General features: G+C 34.6%; 1 protein-coding gene across 3 annotated transcripts; it reads right to left on the minus strand.

Moving 5' to 3' along the window:
• Positions 1–533: 533 nt before the first annotated feature.
• On the minus strand, positions 534–17581 carry LOC128030946 (aromatic-L-amino-acid decarboxylase-like). Of its 3 annotated transcripts, none has more exons than XM_052619045.1 (14): positions 17480–17581; positions 15025–15233; positions 12631–12744; positions 12156–12275; positions 9913–10047; positions 9421–9564; positions 8447–8513; positions 8244–8338; positions 6913–6980; positions 5677–5753; positions 4698–4717; positions 4231–4329; positions 2178–2279; positions 534–1359 (listed from the first exon to the last, which is right to left on the minus strand). In XM_052619045.1, exons 2-14 carry the CDS (start codon positions 15223–15225, stop codon positions 1159–1161), a joined length of 1443 nt encoding a protein of 480 aa, XP_052475005.1. In that variant the 5' UTR covers positions 15226–15233; positions 17480–17581; the 3' UTR covers positions 534–1158. The 3 variants fall into 3 exon arrangements, with proteins under 3 accessions (XP_052475005.1, XP_052475007.1, XP_052475006.1); XM_052619047.1 differs by lacking the exon at positions 17480–17581 and adding an exon at positions 15835–15973; XM_052619046.1 differs by lacking the exon at positions 17480–17581 and adding an exon at positions 15661–15826.
• Positions 17582–18010: the final 429 nt, after the last annotated feature.

Consider the following 18010-nt stretch of genomic DNA (forward strand, 5'->3'; position numbering starts at 1 on the left):
CAATGAATCTAGATTTTAGGAAAGTTTGCTTTTTTAATTAAATAAAAAAATAAATAAAGAACTTTTCCAAGATATTCTAATTTTTGAGATGCACCTGTATATTCCTAATTCCAAAGGAGAAACCGAAACAAAGATATACCAGATGAAGGCAGATATACTAATGCTTGCTTACCATTTTGAATATCAGTAACATTGATAACTTTAATCTTTATTTTTTATTTTAATTTTATTTATTATTTACAGACAATAACTTTATTTATTGTGCATTGTCGGCTTCACAACTTTGCAGAAAGTTTATGTTCATATACAGCTACATGGCACACTGCATGAAAGGTAATATTCAAAAAGACATTATAGGTGCACTTTAAGGCAAGTTGTAGCTAAACTCTGCAGTACACCTGCCCTTCAGGACCAAGTTTGGAGACCCCTGGTCTAGGAACTCATGTACACAGAAGGTACGAGATTATGAACGCTTATAGTGAATTAACAAACTGATATCTTGCAATAAACTAATATACAATTCACATGCAGCATTCTGAGAGAAATGCTCTTTATTGTCAATGTTAATACATACACACTACTGTTTAATATGTACCAGACTCTTTTTAACTAGTTGGGCACAACAACTGTCAAAGAATGTTGGTGAGGTATGTCATCAAAGCAGCTGTGCTGAGTCAAGAACAATCCTTTTAGAAAAAGAAAGAAACGAGGAATTAGGCTATGATTAGGCTGAATATTTAATTTTGCTTTTTGAAAATGCATCACTAGTGAGCAAAGCTATAGTGAAAAACATAAAGGACAATGCTATGGTAAAGAATTCTGCTTTCTTTGCACAGTTATTCAGAGAAAACATTCAACATATTTCATTTTCAATATAGACACATTTTCAAGTGCACAAGTATACAACAGTACTTTTTTGAAGAAAAACAAACAAACACTGCTCACAGCAGAGGACATGTATGATCAAGCTCACAAAGACACAGACACTCTGCACTCTTGGTGGACTCCTTTGTGACAACATGCATACACTCACATACACAGATTGTGACAGTAAATAGTAGAAAGAATCGCAGCAGTAGAGTAAAAGTAAGACAGTGTGGACAGCAGATGTGGTACAGATCACCCATTTGACATAACACGTGATGTCCACCACAGTGGTCAGTGTGGCGGTTCTTGAAGTAGCTCTGATGCCAGGTGGCTAATGTGATACCAGGCCTCCTTAATATGCCGTGACTCAGTAGTACGAGCACACACAGCAAACCGCAGAACAAACTTGCCTACCAGTTGGCACGGTACCAGATGGATCTTACGTGCATTGTTGATCCTCTTCAATAGAGTTTCATTTAATTCATTGGAGCCCTGTGGGGTTTAACACACAGCTCAGTTACGATAATTTGAAATGTGCTTACAAAGACACTTGACTCAAGCATGTCCATTTGTTTGAATAATTTGGACTGTGTTTAAGTAAATCAGCCAGCAACAAAGGTTATTGTTGATAATTAAACTAAAATAAACATTAATTGAATTAAAATAAAATAAAATAAACATAATTTTGACATTTTCATTTTGTTTATGTTGAAGTACTAATATAATTTTTAAAAAAGTACAAAAAAACAAAACCTATGTTAAGAATTTAGTTTAGTGGGCCAATTCTCACTATTAGCAAGTTGCTTATTTACATGCCTATTATTAATATATTGGCTGTTTGTTAGTACTTATAAAATGCATGTTCAGCATTGCCATATTCTACATCCCTAATCGTACCCAATACCTAAACTTCCTTACTAACTATTAATAAGCAGCAAATTAGTAGATTACTGAGGCAAATGTCGTAGTGAACGGTTTGTTAATAGCAAGAATTGGACCTCAAAATAAGGTGTGATGAAAAACTATTCATAAAACATAACAAAATATCTAACTTTAAAATAATGTATTGTGTCTTGTGGTAGCAGATATATAGCTACAGGTTATTATTTATTTATTTATTCACACTTTGCTGTTGTAATAACTATTAACACAATTTTGTGTAATTCTGCTGCTCTTTTTGCACATAGTTGGAAATTAAAATCAGTCATACTGCAATTTTTCCATAGTTAACCACCTCCGAGAGTCAATCTATTAAAAACCACAGGAAGAGAAAGGGGTTTGTTTCAGTAGCAAGAAAGTTTTTCTCTGACCTTGAGTCTAAAGCAGACAAGGCCCAACACAACATCAGCTGAGATCTCGAAGCGTTGATCAGCTCTCACCAAAGACTCAAACTCTTTGGCCAGCCCTACATGCTGAAACAAAATGAACAATGCATTTTAGTCATAGCTTTGTTAAACTGACAAAGCAACATTGTATGACTAAATTATCATTCATCATGTAAATAAATAAATAATTAGTGGATGGATGTATGGATGGATAGATACAAGGATATTGTTGTGAAATATGAAATATATCCCCAGAACTGTAACCCAGCAGATCAGAAACAAAACAAAGTAGTTTGAGCTGAATCTCAGCCATAAAATGATCAAAGGTAATTAAATAAAAATAATAAATAATAATAATAATAATTAAACTAAACAAGAGAAAACAGAACTTTCATCTTTGGGTGAAATACTTCTTCATGGGTACCAGCAGAGGGCAGCCTTCAGATTAAAATAAGCAACCAGAGCAGAGAATGATCATGGGTTAATCATGTAGAATAAATTGTTCTAAATAGATTAAGTTTAGCAGTAATCATTTTTTCGATGCTTATTACTAGAGTCAACTCTGACCACACAATTTCCTCGTTCTCAGACAGTTATTCCTTATGCAATACTGTCCAGCAGTTGAGAGCTGACTGTTAAACCAGAGTCATTCAAAATTAGGAACTCTTGTATAGACGGTTTCAACGGCAACAACATAAACAAACGTTACTGCGCATGCACGCTTTTGTGGACCTAACTTAACTTCCGGTAGACTTCCAAATAGAATCAATAACAAGAGCGAAGTCCCTCTAGAGTAGATATATTTTGATAACAAACAAAATATGTTTGCTGCGTGGATCAGGCAGACTTAATGAAAATGCAAATTCATCCTTTGCCAGCAGGAGATGTTTTAAAGCATAGACATAAAGCGCGAGAAATAGAGGTTTCCCCAGTAACAGCTCTAAACAAATCAGAGCTGGTACGCTCACACGCTGCTTTATCAGGCATATAACATGCAAGTCTTCCTTCAGAAATACAGCGATATAAAAACACCTGTGCCTCGTTTTGATATTTAAACATATAAATGTAAGGAATTATTATTATTAAACGTGCAGTACGTAACGTTACTCATGTTTATTCAACGTCTTTTTGAAAATCAATCAGTTTTAAAATTGTGACGAGTCTCCTAAAATAAATAAACTTATGGGAAACACATCCCGCAGCACAACCACCTGAGCCCAACTTCAGTCTACTCATCACCTTGACTTTAACTGCGTTTGTAGAAGGCATTGCAACCAGACTGATTGGCTATACACAACACAGACCGGAAGTTAACTTAGGTCCAGGCGCGTGCGCCCGATGAAACCGTCTATACAGAGGATACAAGATTATGAATGCTTATAGTGAATAAACAAACTTAAATCTTGCAATAAACTAATATACAATTCACATGCAGCATTCTGAGGAATGACTCTATTATCAATGTTAATACATACACACTACTGTTTAATATGTACCAGACTCTAATCTTTTTAACTAGTTGGGCACAACAACTGTCAAAGAATGTTGTTGAGTTATCTCATCAAAGCAGCTGTTCTGAGTCAAGAACAATTATTTTAGAAAAGAAAGAAACAAGGAATTAGGCTATGATTAGGCTGAATATTTAATTTAGCTTTTTGAAAATGCAGCACTAATTCTCACAGTTACCTCATTCTCAGACAGTTATTCCTTATGCTATACTGTTCAGCAGTTGAGAGCTGACCGTTAAACCTGAGTCATTCAGAATCACTGAAAAAATAAGAAGCACATATGGGGAAAATGTGTTCTTTGTATAGATCTTTATTATATTTTTCTAATTTTAAACTAACAAGAACATACAAAGAGTTTAAAAATAGGTCCTAATATAGTAAATAGTACTTGTCCAGAACAGAACATATAATGTAGATGTCTTAAACAATGAAAGTGCACTGATTTGCGTCATTCCAAATAGACTGTGGAGCCAAATAAGATGTGACTGGCAAGGCTAACTAGATTGACAGTATGGATTAAAGTCAGTTACCTTGCGGATGTAGGCTTGCAGACCTTTGAGTCCGTACATGCGGAAAACAAACCACATCTTGAGAGAGCGGAACCTACGACCCAATGGGATCTGCCAGTGCTAAAGGGAGATGAGATGAGATATGACAAATGAACTGTGCTCACACAAACACACATTAATCACAGACTCAAACTGATGCACATACACCACGGAATATACAGACATTATTCTCAGTCTGGTTGTGCTTCAAGACCAAAATTTATATTGTGCAAAAACTTTGCAAGAATACATGTCAACATATTCCATTAAAACTATCCATAAATTACATAGGTAATTACATATTATCAGAGCTTATTTACAAGTTATACATTCAGATAATAACCTTAATATAGGTTAACAGAGGTCATCAGCTGGCTAAACAAGTATAATCTTAAACACACACACCTGCACACACACACACACACATATTTTGCATGCAGTGTACTTACTCTATAATCAGTGACAAGTCCTATGAATACAGAAAAAAATATATTTCAATATTTAGTCGTATCACACTAAAAAGCAAGCTCAGATGTAAATAAAACAATGAAACAAGTACCTATAGCAATAAAATGTTAAAAAATAAACTTGTTACCCCTGGCCAAGCCTGTTGGTAATTTAATCAGGAAGTAGCTCATGTTGGAAATGGCTTTAAGGTGTGTATGCATATATGCATGTGTGTGTGTGTTGTGTACTGGGAGAGACAGGGCTGCTCTTTTGTTTTGCTGTCAGCACAATTACAATTGCCTGCACAGCTGCATGCTGCCCACAGACACATTACCAGAGGAACTGTCTTTGTTTAGCCATGTTTAAATGTCCAACAAGCAACAGGCAGCTCATTGGTGGACATGTTTGAGGAAACGACAGAAATTGGAGGTCAGATTCCTGTTACTACATTAGATATCAAAATATAAAAAAAACTGGCATCTGCAAACAAATAATCATAGACTGTTTTTACACATTTTACAATTACTTGTACCCATGGTCTAAAAAAGATTTTAGTGAATGTATAAATCCTGACTGAAATGCTGCCATTTTAGAACATTGCCAAATTAGACATACAAAAGCATGTGCATGCAAACATACTCTGCAATCTACTTGAGGTCAGTTTAGCGGGTTAGAAAGCTGTTGCTTACCATCTAACAGAAGCTTACTGAACAGAGCAGTGCACTAAGGTGAATAATCTGATCGAGCCTTCGATGTGACGTAAAATGGATGTCAGCACAAAATGTCATGTCTCATTAATGAGGATCATGGTCATCCTCTTTACACCTTGTGCTAATGCACTTCAGTCTTTTATTAGTGTTATTATTGTTTATTCTTTGAAGTAATGACTGACAGTGTCCAGTGCTAAACTAACAGAAATCTGTAAGATTGTGTAATCAATTAATAATAAAGCAAATGCAGAGCAAAGTGCTGAGTGGTTACCTGACTCTTGGTGATCATGCTTCAGGTAAAGCGGCTCAATTTTAAATGCTCCAATGATGTCTGATCTTTTCTTCACCCTGCACAGAAACATTCTCCTTCATCACAGTGTAGGAGACAACAGTCAAACAACATCATAGTGCATACAGCACATATCATTATCAAATGTTCATTAATTTATTGGTATTATTTCCTGACTAATATATCAACTCACTAAATGTATGCAAATGCTTTATCAGAATTTTTAAATGAAGTTAGCACAACATACCAATCAATAAGAGACAATGAAAAACAAACTCTTATTCACAGTGTTTCAAGTTTTTGTATGTCTGTGTTGATTGTAATTTGCTGTAATACTAAAATAATATGCGGAAGTGATGTAAGGTAATAAAAGACTATTATTTCTTGAACTGAGTTGAATCAGGACAGTGAAGTTCTATTAAAGAATTTACTAAAAGGATATTATACATTGAGATGCAATCAATTTTTTTTTCTCCACAAGTTAACCCATTTATATTGTACATGTAGCATTTTATGTATTTACAATACACTTATGGTCACTGATTAAGAAAAGAGCAGCTATAGTTCTAAGAAAAGGATTTGCATTGTTTTCAGGTTTAAGGTTCACTTTATTGCCATTCAGTCAAGGCAGGGTCAAGGCAGGGTTTCACGATTTGAGGGCACCACTCAGTTTAATTATTTTTCTTTCTAATGTGATGAATTGGCATATATTCACATATAAAGTACATTTTAAAAATGTGGCTGAAGTATTGAAATATCTTTGGGGTCACTGTATACATTAGCATTGAAAAGTTGAGGTTGGCAAGGTTTTGTTATATTGCAAAACAATTTTTATATATTTACAGAAAAAAAAATCAGCTTTTGCCATTACTTCAGTCTTCAAGTGTTTATTTAAAATACAAATGATTTGTAAATATTAATAGCTACACTTTTGATCTATTTGATGCATCTCAGCTGAATAAACATTAATTTCTTAAAAAAAAAAAAAAAGAGAACATTAATGTGTATCAGTTTAAATTTGCATACACGCTTGTCTTGTATTTTCTCTCTCTATATAACCTTGCACATTTTTGTTTGCCTTGGGCTGACATAAAGGGCAGCTGCAACCGTTTCCTCTGTTGACGGATAAAGCCAACTAATAGCATGTTGCGATACAGTAGATCAGGTTAGAGTATAAATTAAATATGCTTTTTATTGATAGAGCCACTAAACACTTACCACATTGCTGAGCAGTCAAAGTTGACCAGGAGCCATTTATGAGGATTGAAATTGAAAGAGTCTGCAAACTTAAAGAGAAGCAAATTTGATGTGATTTGCTGTGAAGTGATGTGTCTCACACTTACTCTTAAGAAAGGGGACAAAATACGCCAGAAAATGTACCTGCTATTGGTTAAATTAGTAACATTTCCATCCCATTACCATCAGAGACAGTGGTGAGTTTTATAAATATTTAGTTTGTATTTTTCTTTATTGTGACCATGATATCTAAATGCAATTCAAATTGTTTGCGATTTTAAGATAATTTCCATCATAATTAATAGGCCAGAATATGCAACACTAACAACAGAGGTGCCAATAAGGCTAAAGTCCTGTATCTCAATTATTCATTTATTTATTCATCAAGTGATTGCTAGATTTGTCAATATTTATAATAAAATTAGTATTTACTATTAACTAATTAACAATAATTATAAATTGACATTATTAATTAATAAAACACAATATTTACATATTCATTCATTCAGTTTGCAGACTCTCTTATCCCTTAACTCAGAAATCAGTGCTGAAATAAAGATGATGTGATTTTGGAGTATGAAAATAAATTTGCCTTGCTAAAAATAAAGATGAGTCATCTGTCAGCTACCTGTAAGCATGGTCTAATATGAACTACTTTCGACTCCAATATGCTATAGCATATTATGCATCAAACTCACAATCAACTGATTTAAAATAGAGACTATCTCAGAGTCTAATATTTTTTTTTGCTCACTCCTCTTCCAATATCCTTTCTATCTGACGCAAGAAGGCAGACACTGCCATGATGGTTTGATTGTTGCCATGCTGAGTCCTTGCCTGTCTTTCACTTCCTGGCAACCAACAAACAGCAGTCGGCTGTCATTCAGGTCAATAATAATAAAAAATAAAAATAAAAATACATTGTCTGTGCAAGGGAGCAGTATTCACTATTGTTTGAACTAGTACTGCTAATAAACAGTGATATTTCTTTAGCGAGGGAAAAAAGGAATTATCTAAAGGTCTTCATTTGCCTCAGGAAATTACTTTACCCTTATCATTGTGACTCCCAGCTGGGCTCCACGACAACTCAAAGGACAATCAGGGATCTCTAATATCCCGCCCATTTCACAAGACATCGCTCATGCCAGCTTGTATCATTTGTGACATTTAAATACTTTAAATCGCACACACATCAATAGTTTGAGCCTGGCACATATCACTCTTCTGTTAACATTCGCACCTCACAGGGCTTCAGGAGCACCCTGTTTGAAGTGTGCTTAAGAACTCACTTTGTGATTTGAATGTTATCTCACCTCTACACCATTCAGCAGGGGTCTGAACTCTGGACAGATAAATGCACTCCCAGCATATGCAGCATCAATGTGCATCCAGATTTCCTCTGCATTACCTGAAACAATGACAATGTTTTTATAAAAAACATTCAACAAATATTGATTTGACAGCAACCACAAATAAGCTGCAGAGGAAAATAACAATAAAACATAATCAATCTTACATATAGGGCCGAGCTCAGTGACGCAGTCGAATGCACAGGATGGAGTTGTTCCCAATGTTGCACAGAACTAAGAGAAACATCCAGAAAATCAAATAGATGGATTGATATGTGCTGATTTAATTATTTAATGTACTACTTATACAAATGCATCAATCTAAACAGTTTTTTATCCGGACCTAGAATGTTCAATGAAAAATTAATTTGAGCTATTCATTCTGATCACAAAAAGATTTATTCCTGCTTGGTTGGCCATTACCCTGTGATTCTTCTGACACAGGTCTGATGGCTGAGCCTGGAGCTAATTTGACTAATGTGATTCAGAAAACAGGCTCTCCAAACAGCATTAACCATCATGCAGACCGCAGAGGGGATAGGTTCAGAGAAAGAGCAAAGACAAATGTCCAGTATGTTCTCATTTCATGCTCTCTAACAGTCTGAGTGGTTGCTATCTTTCTTATATGATGTTGACTGATTCTGTAATTTTGCACTTGTTATAGATAGTAGCTGCGAGTTTAATGGTAAGGGTTTGTCATTAATATTTGATAGCAAATTCTGCTACATTTCATAGCATGATGTCAGAGTTAAAACAACAACAACAACAACAAAATAAAATAAATAAATACTAACCATGAATTACTGTACTTGAAACTATATAAAATCCCATGCCTGACCATCAGAATTCCCATATATATTGTGTTTCTAATTAAAAAAATTCTAATAAAAAAATCTGTAGTTGGTTTGATGAGTTAATTGGCTACATTATACATTTCAACTGGACAAAACAAAGTTGTCATTCTTAGAACAATGCTTAAGTTGGTCACCATTTAGTTTGGGTTAATATGGTAATAAGGACTATGCATGCTGATAGGCAACTACTTAATAGTGAGAACTGGTCCCTAAACTAAACCTTAAGACAATAGTTTAAAAAGTTTAAACTAGTTTTAAAATAAGTTTGTAGTTATTAGTGTACATACAAAAAATGGTATGAGTCCTGTGGCTCTGTCCTCTTCTATAACATTCTGCAGTGCATCTCCTCGCACAGAAAACTTATTGTCGGTGGGAATTTTCTTCATCCTTACTCCAGCTATCAAGCCTGCCCTCTCCACCGATGAGTGTGCCTGAAATATCAACAAAACACTGCCATATTATTTCTGAATAAATGATCTTGTATCAAAAACATACTATTAGACACACATATGCTGTAAGCACATTCATAAACAAGTTGCACTTCACTGTTATACTGATAAATCAGAGACCCACTGCACTGCTCTTTCATATAGTTTGATATTTCCATTCAATGAGAATTCTGGCTAATCGTCCCCACTAACAGATACTCATCCCTACTTACAGATGGACATGATGCCACTGTCATAGTGCCTTCTAAAAGGTGCGTATTACCACGCAGACCATTATTCTAGACTAAATATACCTCTGCAGCAGTCTTTCATCTGGACTTGTTGTCTTACCTGATCAGATGAGTAGGCTACTAGTTTGGAAATAATGTCTGTCTCAGATCGTTCAGGATGGTCAGCCTGAATCAGTTTGATGATTTTGGAACGAGCAGCAAGAAGAGCTATGAGAGACGCTTCACTGGCAGTGCCCTGTACAAACCAAAACAGGTTATATGTATTTACACTTGCTACTTTGAACTTTCATCAAATGCTGCTGTTTATGAAAATTCAAAAGCAGCTTATATTGAGCAGGTCTCACAATTGGTAGACATGTTCAATACTACTTGAGACATAATTTACCTCATCTTAAATATCACATTGAGCAAAACAACCTTGATCAATATGCCCTGATGCTGCTGATTTTAAATGCAGCAGTGATGAATTTTCATCAGCTCTCCAGCTCTGTTTTGTATGTTCTCAATGAGTGAATGAGAAGACTTCCACTCGAAACCCCCCAATACAGATCACCTCAGCTCATTGTGAAGCACAAGCTGTCTTTGATTTCCCTTCGTGAGCCTGACAGCACACACCCACGTCCTGATTACTAATGATTCAGTGTACTTTATGACATAATCTGGAAACTGTAGCCACACTTGTGTTTTCAATTCCAAATTCTTTGATTAAATGCCATATTCACCATATTTAACCCTATCAAGCCTACTGTATCATATTTGACATGCAAATTTCTAAGGCCTCTAAATTATCAACGTGAACAAAACTTTGCTAAAACCCTGTTGTAAACAATCTAATACATGCCTTCTGTAATAATCTGATTGATATTTACCAAGTAAAAGGCCTTTCATTATAATATTTTTAAGTCTAAAAATGTCCTCATTCAGATCATGGTACATCACAATCTTTTTTTCAGGGAAGTCTTTATAGATTTTTATCAAGTAAACATAAGAATAGCTTTTACATTGTTAGTAGTATTTCAAGATAAGTGGACATTTTTTTTAACTTATTTTATATTACACATTGATAATCTTAAAAAAAAAATGTTAAAATGCATCAAATACGATACATCAAGCTTTTGAAGAACTTTGATTTGTATGTCTCAATTGCATTGTATTATATGATTAGTGTGACAGCTGATACTTTTAATGCATTTTATGTAAGTAGTCTGCTATAATCTAATCAAGATCTCATTGATTTTATAGAATTGTATCTTTTTTGGCCATATAAATATTAGTATCTTCACCACATTGCATATTTTTGCTCAGTTTGGTCCTCTGAATAAGATTGAGATGTTTTGTCTCATTCTTCCTCTTTGAGTGTGAACTACACATTCCCCTATGAACCATAAAAGCATGACAAAAACATGAAAACTACATGCTTGCTATTACTTTATGAATTTTCTTCTACTTCCAACTGTTGTCCTCTCCTCTCTGTTTTGCTCTCCTTTGCTGAGAGGCATTGCTTACTAAACCCACAAACTCCCTCATTAGTGCATGCTATCAGTGAAGAAAGAAAAAAAATACCGGCTGTTGCCATGGTGAGCTCTCTGAAAAGCCCAGAGACAAAAACCATTCAGTAGAAGGACACACACACTCCAAAGCGGCCTTAATGACAGAGCATCAAACCGACTGTCATCAGTGGGCTTTCCATACGCTAAGCTTCCTGCATCTATCTTTAAATGGTCACAGCTGCTCAACTGCTACATCCATAGTGGCAAAATGATCGCAGACCACTCTCAACACATGATTTCCTGACTGTCTACTCTCATGTGTAGCTGATGTCTTTAAAGGCAATTTCTATAGGACATAACAATTTGCAGGGCCTGGAGAAGAAATCAATGACAAACAAATTGTTGTGAGGTACATGTTTTTGATATTTGTTATTGGTCAAAAGAAATTGCCCGTAAACATGGATTAAGATCGCAACGGGTGGTATTAAAGTGGTTTAAAATGTCAACATTTTGACAGCAGGCACGATCCTGATGGGAATTTGGATATGCAATTATTTTAAAATCATTATTTTCAACATTTTACACATGTTGTGGACAACCTTTGTGTAACAACAGAAGCTTAAAGGTAATGTCCATTCAATATTTAGATTTAGATTTAGATTTAGATTTAGAATTAAAAAAAAAAATGCTATATATTTAATATATTATATTCACCAAAGACCAGCAGCAGTACATGGACCCCCTTTATAGACCCTTGGTTAAAAAAACAGGTACCTGTATATAAGTGATACCATATAGATCTTTTTATAAACTTCCAGTACTTGCAGATTAACTTTTTTCTTAAGTATCTCACCTGGATGACCCCTCCTCCTTTGCCCTCTGTACCAGCAAGAAAATCTGCTGGAAGCTTCAGCATCTTTCCCAACCAGTCCATCATCACTGTTTCCAACTCTGTACAGGAAGGACTTGCTGCCTACAAAAAGTTAATAAAATCAGTTAACAAATAAATAAAAACCTGCATCAGCCTACAAGTTGATAGCTTTAGATGCCATAATAGAAAGAATGGATGGATGGGCAGAGAGACAGACAAACAGACTGGCAGGTGGCTAAACTGATGGATAGATGGTTCAGTGGAGTGACAGACATATAGCTAACTGAATATGTGGATGGATGGATGAGGTTGCTAAAAATGGATGGATGGACAGACAGACAGACCTGCAGGTGGTTAAACTGATGGATGGATAGATAAATAGATGGTTCAATGGAGGGACAAACAGATAACTGGATTGATATTTGGATGTACGGAGAGAGAGAGAGAAAAAACATACCCAAGAGAATCCAATGCAGCCAATGGCCCCACTCAACATATCTGCCAGCATTGCAGGAAAAGAGTTGGCAGTAGGAAAGTATGCATAGAAGTACGGGCTGTGCCAGTGTGTCACCTGAAACAGTTCAGGAAACATGTAGAAACATTCCCTTTACAATTATTTAGTGTTCATGAAAACACTTCCAATATATATATATATATATATATATATATATATATATATATATATATATATACAGTATATAAAACCGTTCAAGCTAAATAGTAGCCTGAGACTGATCTTTCAGATTTAGTGAGCTTGTTCTGTTGTTGTGCTCTTTTGAAAAAGGATTATGACTTCAGTAATAGTGACATCAAGGTTTTTCGCTCAGAAAAGGTTAGATGAAATTATGAAGGCTAGATTGAATTATTCCATGTGTTTAGCGGAGGAGAAAGCTTGGGGCACTGTGAGTCAATAAACTATCTTGCAGGATTTTCCTATTGTGAGTCATTTATTAGCTCAAGCACATACTTTTAAACAACTATTAAAACAAAACTTCTGAAAGGGAAAATTGTTCCAATTGGACACAGTGGGAAGGTTTAACACCAACAACTGAATTAAAGTGTTTGGTTTTTCCTCTGAGCTATGAAATGAATGGGTGGGGGAGGCTTTTCTCTGACCCCTGGTCAGAGTTTAATGATTCATTTCCTAACCATCAGATTCATGCCCCTCAAAAGGTGGACTATGAGCTTGTGAAATGAGGGAAAACCTTGACGTCCTCTTGATGTAGTCACCGGCAAGACAAATTAAACATATTTACCTGAAAAAGATAAATCATGAAGATTTATGAATATCTGCATTGCTGTCATCCTTGATATGGTATAAAACCACAACATCTTATCTGTTTAATACTTAGTGAAGTTTAAATGATGGACATAACATCAAGTGCAATGTACAAAACTTACTGTAAGATGAATTATTAATAATGTGGGTTTTTTTCTTTTCTTTTTTCTAGATTGATACAATACATTCTAAGCATCAGAGAAAAAATATTTAAAAGAAGGATTCAAATACTCAACTTTGTATTTATTTATTTTGGTGTGTGTGTGTGTGTGTGTGTGTAATCTGTCTACTTGTTTTTCTATTCTGGTGGGGACTTAAACCTGAATACACACAGACTCATGGGGACTCGTGTCACGGTGGGGACCTAAATTGAGGTCCCCACGGGTAAACAAGCTAATAAATGACACAGAATGAAGTGTCTTGAAAATCTAAAAATGCAGAAAGTTTCCTGTGAGGGTTAGGTTTAGGGGTAGGGTTGGTGTAGGGCGATAGAAAATACGGTCTGTACAGTATAAAAACCATTACACCTATGGAGAGTCCCCACAAGGATAGCTGACCAGACATGTGTGTGTGTGTGTGTGTGTGTGTGTGTGTGTGTGTGTGTGTGTGTGTGTGAGAGAGAGAGAGAGAGAGAGAGAGAGAGAGAGAGTGTGTGTGTCTGTGTGTGTGCGTATCTGTGTGTCTGTGTGTGTGTGTGAGTGGCTTGTTTTTTTTTTGTTTTTTTTTTCAAGCTAACATTTCAATAACCATTTTTTTTTTTTTTTCCTATAGTTGTTGGATAGACCTGTGAAGGTCACACTTTAGTTTTGGGACCAATTCTTACTATTAACTAATCTCAATAAACTCCTAATTTGCTGCTTATCAATACTGTAGTTTGTAAGGTAGCTGTTAATTTTAGGTATTGGGTACAATTAAGGGTTCTAAAATATACAGAACAAGGCATTAATATAAGCTATTAATAAAAACTAGTTAATAAGAAGAAGTGGTCCATAAACTAAAAGTGTTAGTGAACACAAAGTCAAAATAACATACTCAACTATACTACAGGTATATAATGAATGCTGATTTTTGAAATATGAATGATGAACTCAATATTATTTATTATTTTTGTAAGTTATTCATACATTTTGTGTGTGTGTGTGTGTGTGTGTGTGTATATATATATATATATATATATATATATATTTATGTGTGTATGTATGTATGTAAAAATACAGATTCATTTTAAATAAAGACATTGAATATTTAATATTATTTCATATTTCATCAATTTATCAGTTGTCAATAAACTGTAGTTGCCTCTGCTATTGGGGTGCACAATAAGTTGCACTGTTTTTTTTTTCTGCTCTAATATTAATTATTACTAGCTAATTGGCAACGATTTAAAAATGTACCATACATAAAATATATAAACTGACATAAAGCTAGAAGAACGAGAAACATTATATTAAAATATGAACGATAAATAAATATTACCAGTCAAGACATTAAAAATCTTATCACACAAGAATCATAGTACGTAATGGTTGTAAAGTAAAGGAAATGTGTCATAGCTGGTCAGCACTGACTCACCCCTGGCATGATCACCCTCTCTATGTCTTTGATCACATCCTCATAGCTCTCCGCCTCCTCCGGGGCCTCCTCAGGAATCAACGACCTGAGATATCCAGGTTCCACATCAGGGTAAACCTGCCTCTTCTCAATGTTCTCTAAATAATCAGCCACATAGTCCACCATCTCCTTTCCACGTCTCCGGAACTCTGCAGCATCCATGTTTTTGACTGAAAAGGAGTGTGCAGAATGAAAGACAAACTGACGTGGGTTCCATTCGATGAAGAGAGATGTAATTATATTAGTGTTATTGAGACTAATATATTGTTTGCATGGTTAACATGACTCTCAGTATCTTAACAGGAAAACCACATGTTCAAGAAACGAGGTGCAATTATAGCAAATACTGAACTATACATTAGTTTCAGGATTATTTTAGTCCCTTCTGTTTAATTGTAAGAATTCCCACAGCATTATAAATAATATCACAGCATTAATATAATTTTATTATTATTTTAAATACTGTTGAAGCTTTATTGATATTTTGAATTAGCTTTTGTCGTGTAAATTTTCAATGCTAATCCTACTTCACTCAAACAATTACAGTTGGTTATATAGTAACTAAAGGCTAATTCCCATAATTCCCCGAATACTTACAATTCAATCCAAAGAACTACAGTATCTCGAGCTAATTCCCTGAATTCCTTGAGTACTTTTAGTATGGTGACAGTGTCCAGTCAAGAAGTTACTATCACTACCTCAATCACACATGAGCACACTGATCTTTAGCATCATACACTCTCACTGCCCTTCTCAGCTCTATGCTTTTACCTCAGCCCGAGGATGGCTCTATAGTCTTCCAACACTATGCGGTTGTATTTCGAGCATATAATCTTTAGTTCTTCTATTCCTCAGCTGCACAGCATATACCAGACACTCCTCCAAAGTTGCTCTTTGCAGGAATTAAAGTTTCCAACCAAGAGAGACTCTTTGAACAGAAGGATGCATGAACATTTATACCTTGTAGTTGCTTAAAATCCAATGTCACTCAAGTCTTCTTTGCTGTAATTCGTTATACTGATCTGATCATTGGTTTTGTCATATGACTGTTAATTCTACTGATTTAAGAGCTTTTTGAGATTATTTAATCAATAGGGACACAGTCTTTGATCTAAGTATTCTTAGTCTGCACTTTTCTGAACATTCTGTTGAACAAACTCGTCGGACTGCTTCTGAGGCCATTACGTAAAATATTTCCATCACGCTTTTTATATTTGAAATGTATTTAATTGTTTTATCTTATTTTATTCAGCTTTAATTCAGTTAACAAAAACAGTTTCAATAGCTTTATTTAATGATAATAACCCTGCAGCATATTTTTAAATAACAAATGCACCTCAGAAAAAGTGGACGAATTCATTCAATTTGTGTGAATCTAAAAATGGGTCCAAAAACTGTATGTTAAAACGTAATCAGTCTCCATCCATAATCTCACATGAGTAGCAACATTCAGCTGATAAGAACATCACAGGTTGACAAATACATATTATAAAAAATGATCAATGATCATTTATAACTGATGTTAACTTTTCCAACAGATAGTGTTAACAGTATACGATTTCACACTCATTTTAATAATCCATTACACTGATTGTCCTCAAACAGAACACTTGCAAATGTAATATAAAGACACTATACTAATCAAATCTAAAAGAGCTCTGTCAGTAGGGTTGGTAACAGTGCCTACTACTAATTATTTGTATGCCTGTTATCTCTTCACACTAATCCACATAATACAAATGGATTGAGAGGTGTCAGTGTGTGTGTGTGTGTGTGTGTTATGTGTGATGACTCATCCAGAAGGTGGCTGATCTTGTTGATTACGTACCAGTAAGTACTATTAAAGTTGTAAATTTTTACACATGCACACAAACAAGCAAACATATGTAAAGTATAAGAGGACAAAGCTCAAATATATCATAAAAAGCTTAACACTATACCTAAAAAAATTATAAATAAATAAATAACAATAATAATAAAGTATTTTAATATAGAATACTCTTCAACACAATCAAGCAAATGCAAATAAGCATTTAATTAATCAATTATTGTCCTAACTTTTCTAAAATAATTTTGAGGACAAAATATGTAAAATGTAAACAGAATTAAAGTTGGCATGCTGTTCTGAAGCAGGTGCTGTAAAATTAGAGTGAAAAGCTCAAGTCTGTTGGCATTTTGCTTATCACATTTTAAATTACATGGTGATTTTTTTTTATTTTTTTTTTACTCAGTATACTAGAATGTGAAACAAAATGAAGACAACCCACCTCAGCAGTTATACATGTCATCCACCTGACAAAATCCCATAATAATCCTGTATTTGGATCTTGTACCTGAACTGTGTTCTAACCGCTCAACAAGTCTTATGCTTAAAATATCTCTTTTTTTTCTCTCTAATACCTTTCATTGTACTTACAGTGTTAAGCAAAAAAGAAGAGTCCTCCTTCTCGTTGGTCCTTACACGCTTTCTGTTTGTTTCAAACACACATTAATACACACGCATACACACACACAGCAAAGCAGAGTGATGCTGAACAGCAGGGAAGCCTGGGGGTTTATCAGCCCTGCCACTGTTCAGACAGCCAATCAGAACGAAGCTTTCATTCAGATCAACACACACAAGCAGGGAAAGAGGAGCTGATTCATAAGGAGTTAATGAGAACCTGTTCACTTTTCACAAACATTAATACAGTTACAGACATAAAGATCAATAAACACACAATAAGACACACAAATGATATCACTCTGAATAATGATTTAAAATAATAATAATAATAATAATAATAATAATAATAATAATAATAATAATCAATAACAGCATATACCAACTGATAAAAATAGTTTTACACATGAAATGTAAATGAACTACACAGATTATCTTTAGTTGTCTCCTGTTCTATGTCTTAGCCATCAATATTTTTATTGAACTGTTATTCTGCAGTTATTA

This window comes from Carassius gibelio, chromosome A16, assembly GCF_023724105.1.
Source record: "Carassius gibelio isolate Cgi1373 ecotype wild population from Czech Republic chromosome A16, carGib1.2-hapl.c, whole genome shotgun sequence".
NCBI lineage: Eukaryota > Metazoa > Chordata > Actinopteri > Cypriniformes > Cyprinidae > Carassius > Carassius gibelio.

Bases quoted from the DNA above. Each gene is read 5' to 3' on its own strand.
- LOC128030946 (XM_052619045.1), bottom strand. From the start codon at position 15,225: ATGGATGCTGCAGAGTTCCGGAGACGTGGAAAGGAGATGGTGGACTAT. The intron at 10,048-12,155 runs GTGAGATACTTA...TGGTTTGTACAG, and splicing joins AAGGAGGAGGGGTCATCCAG to GGCACTGCCAGTGAAGCGTC. The intron at 1,360-2,177 runs GTCAGAGAAAAA...TAAACCCCACAG, and splicing joins TTGTCTGCTTTAGACTCAAG to GGCTCCAATGAATTAAATGA.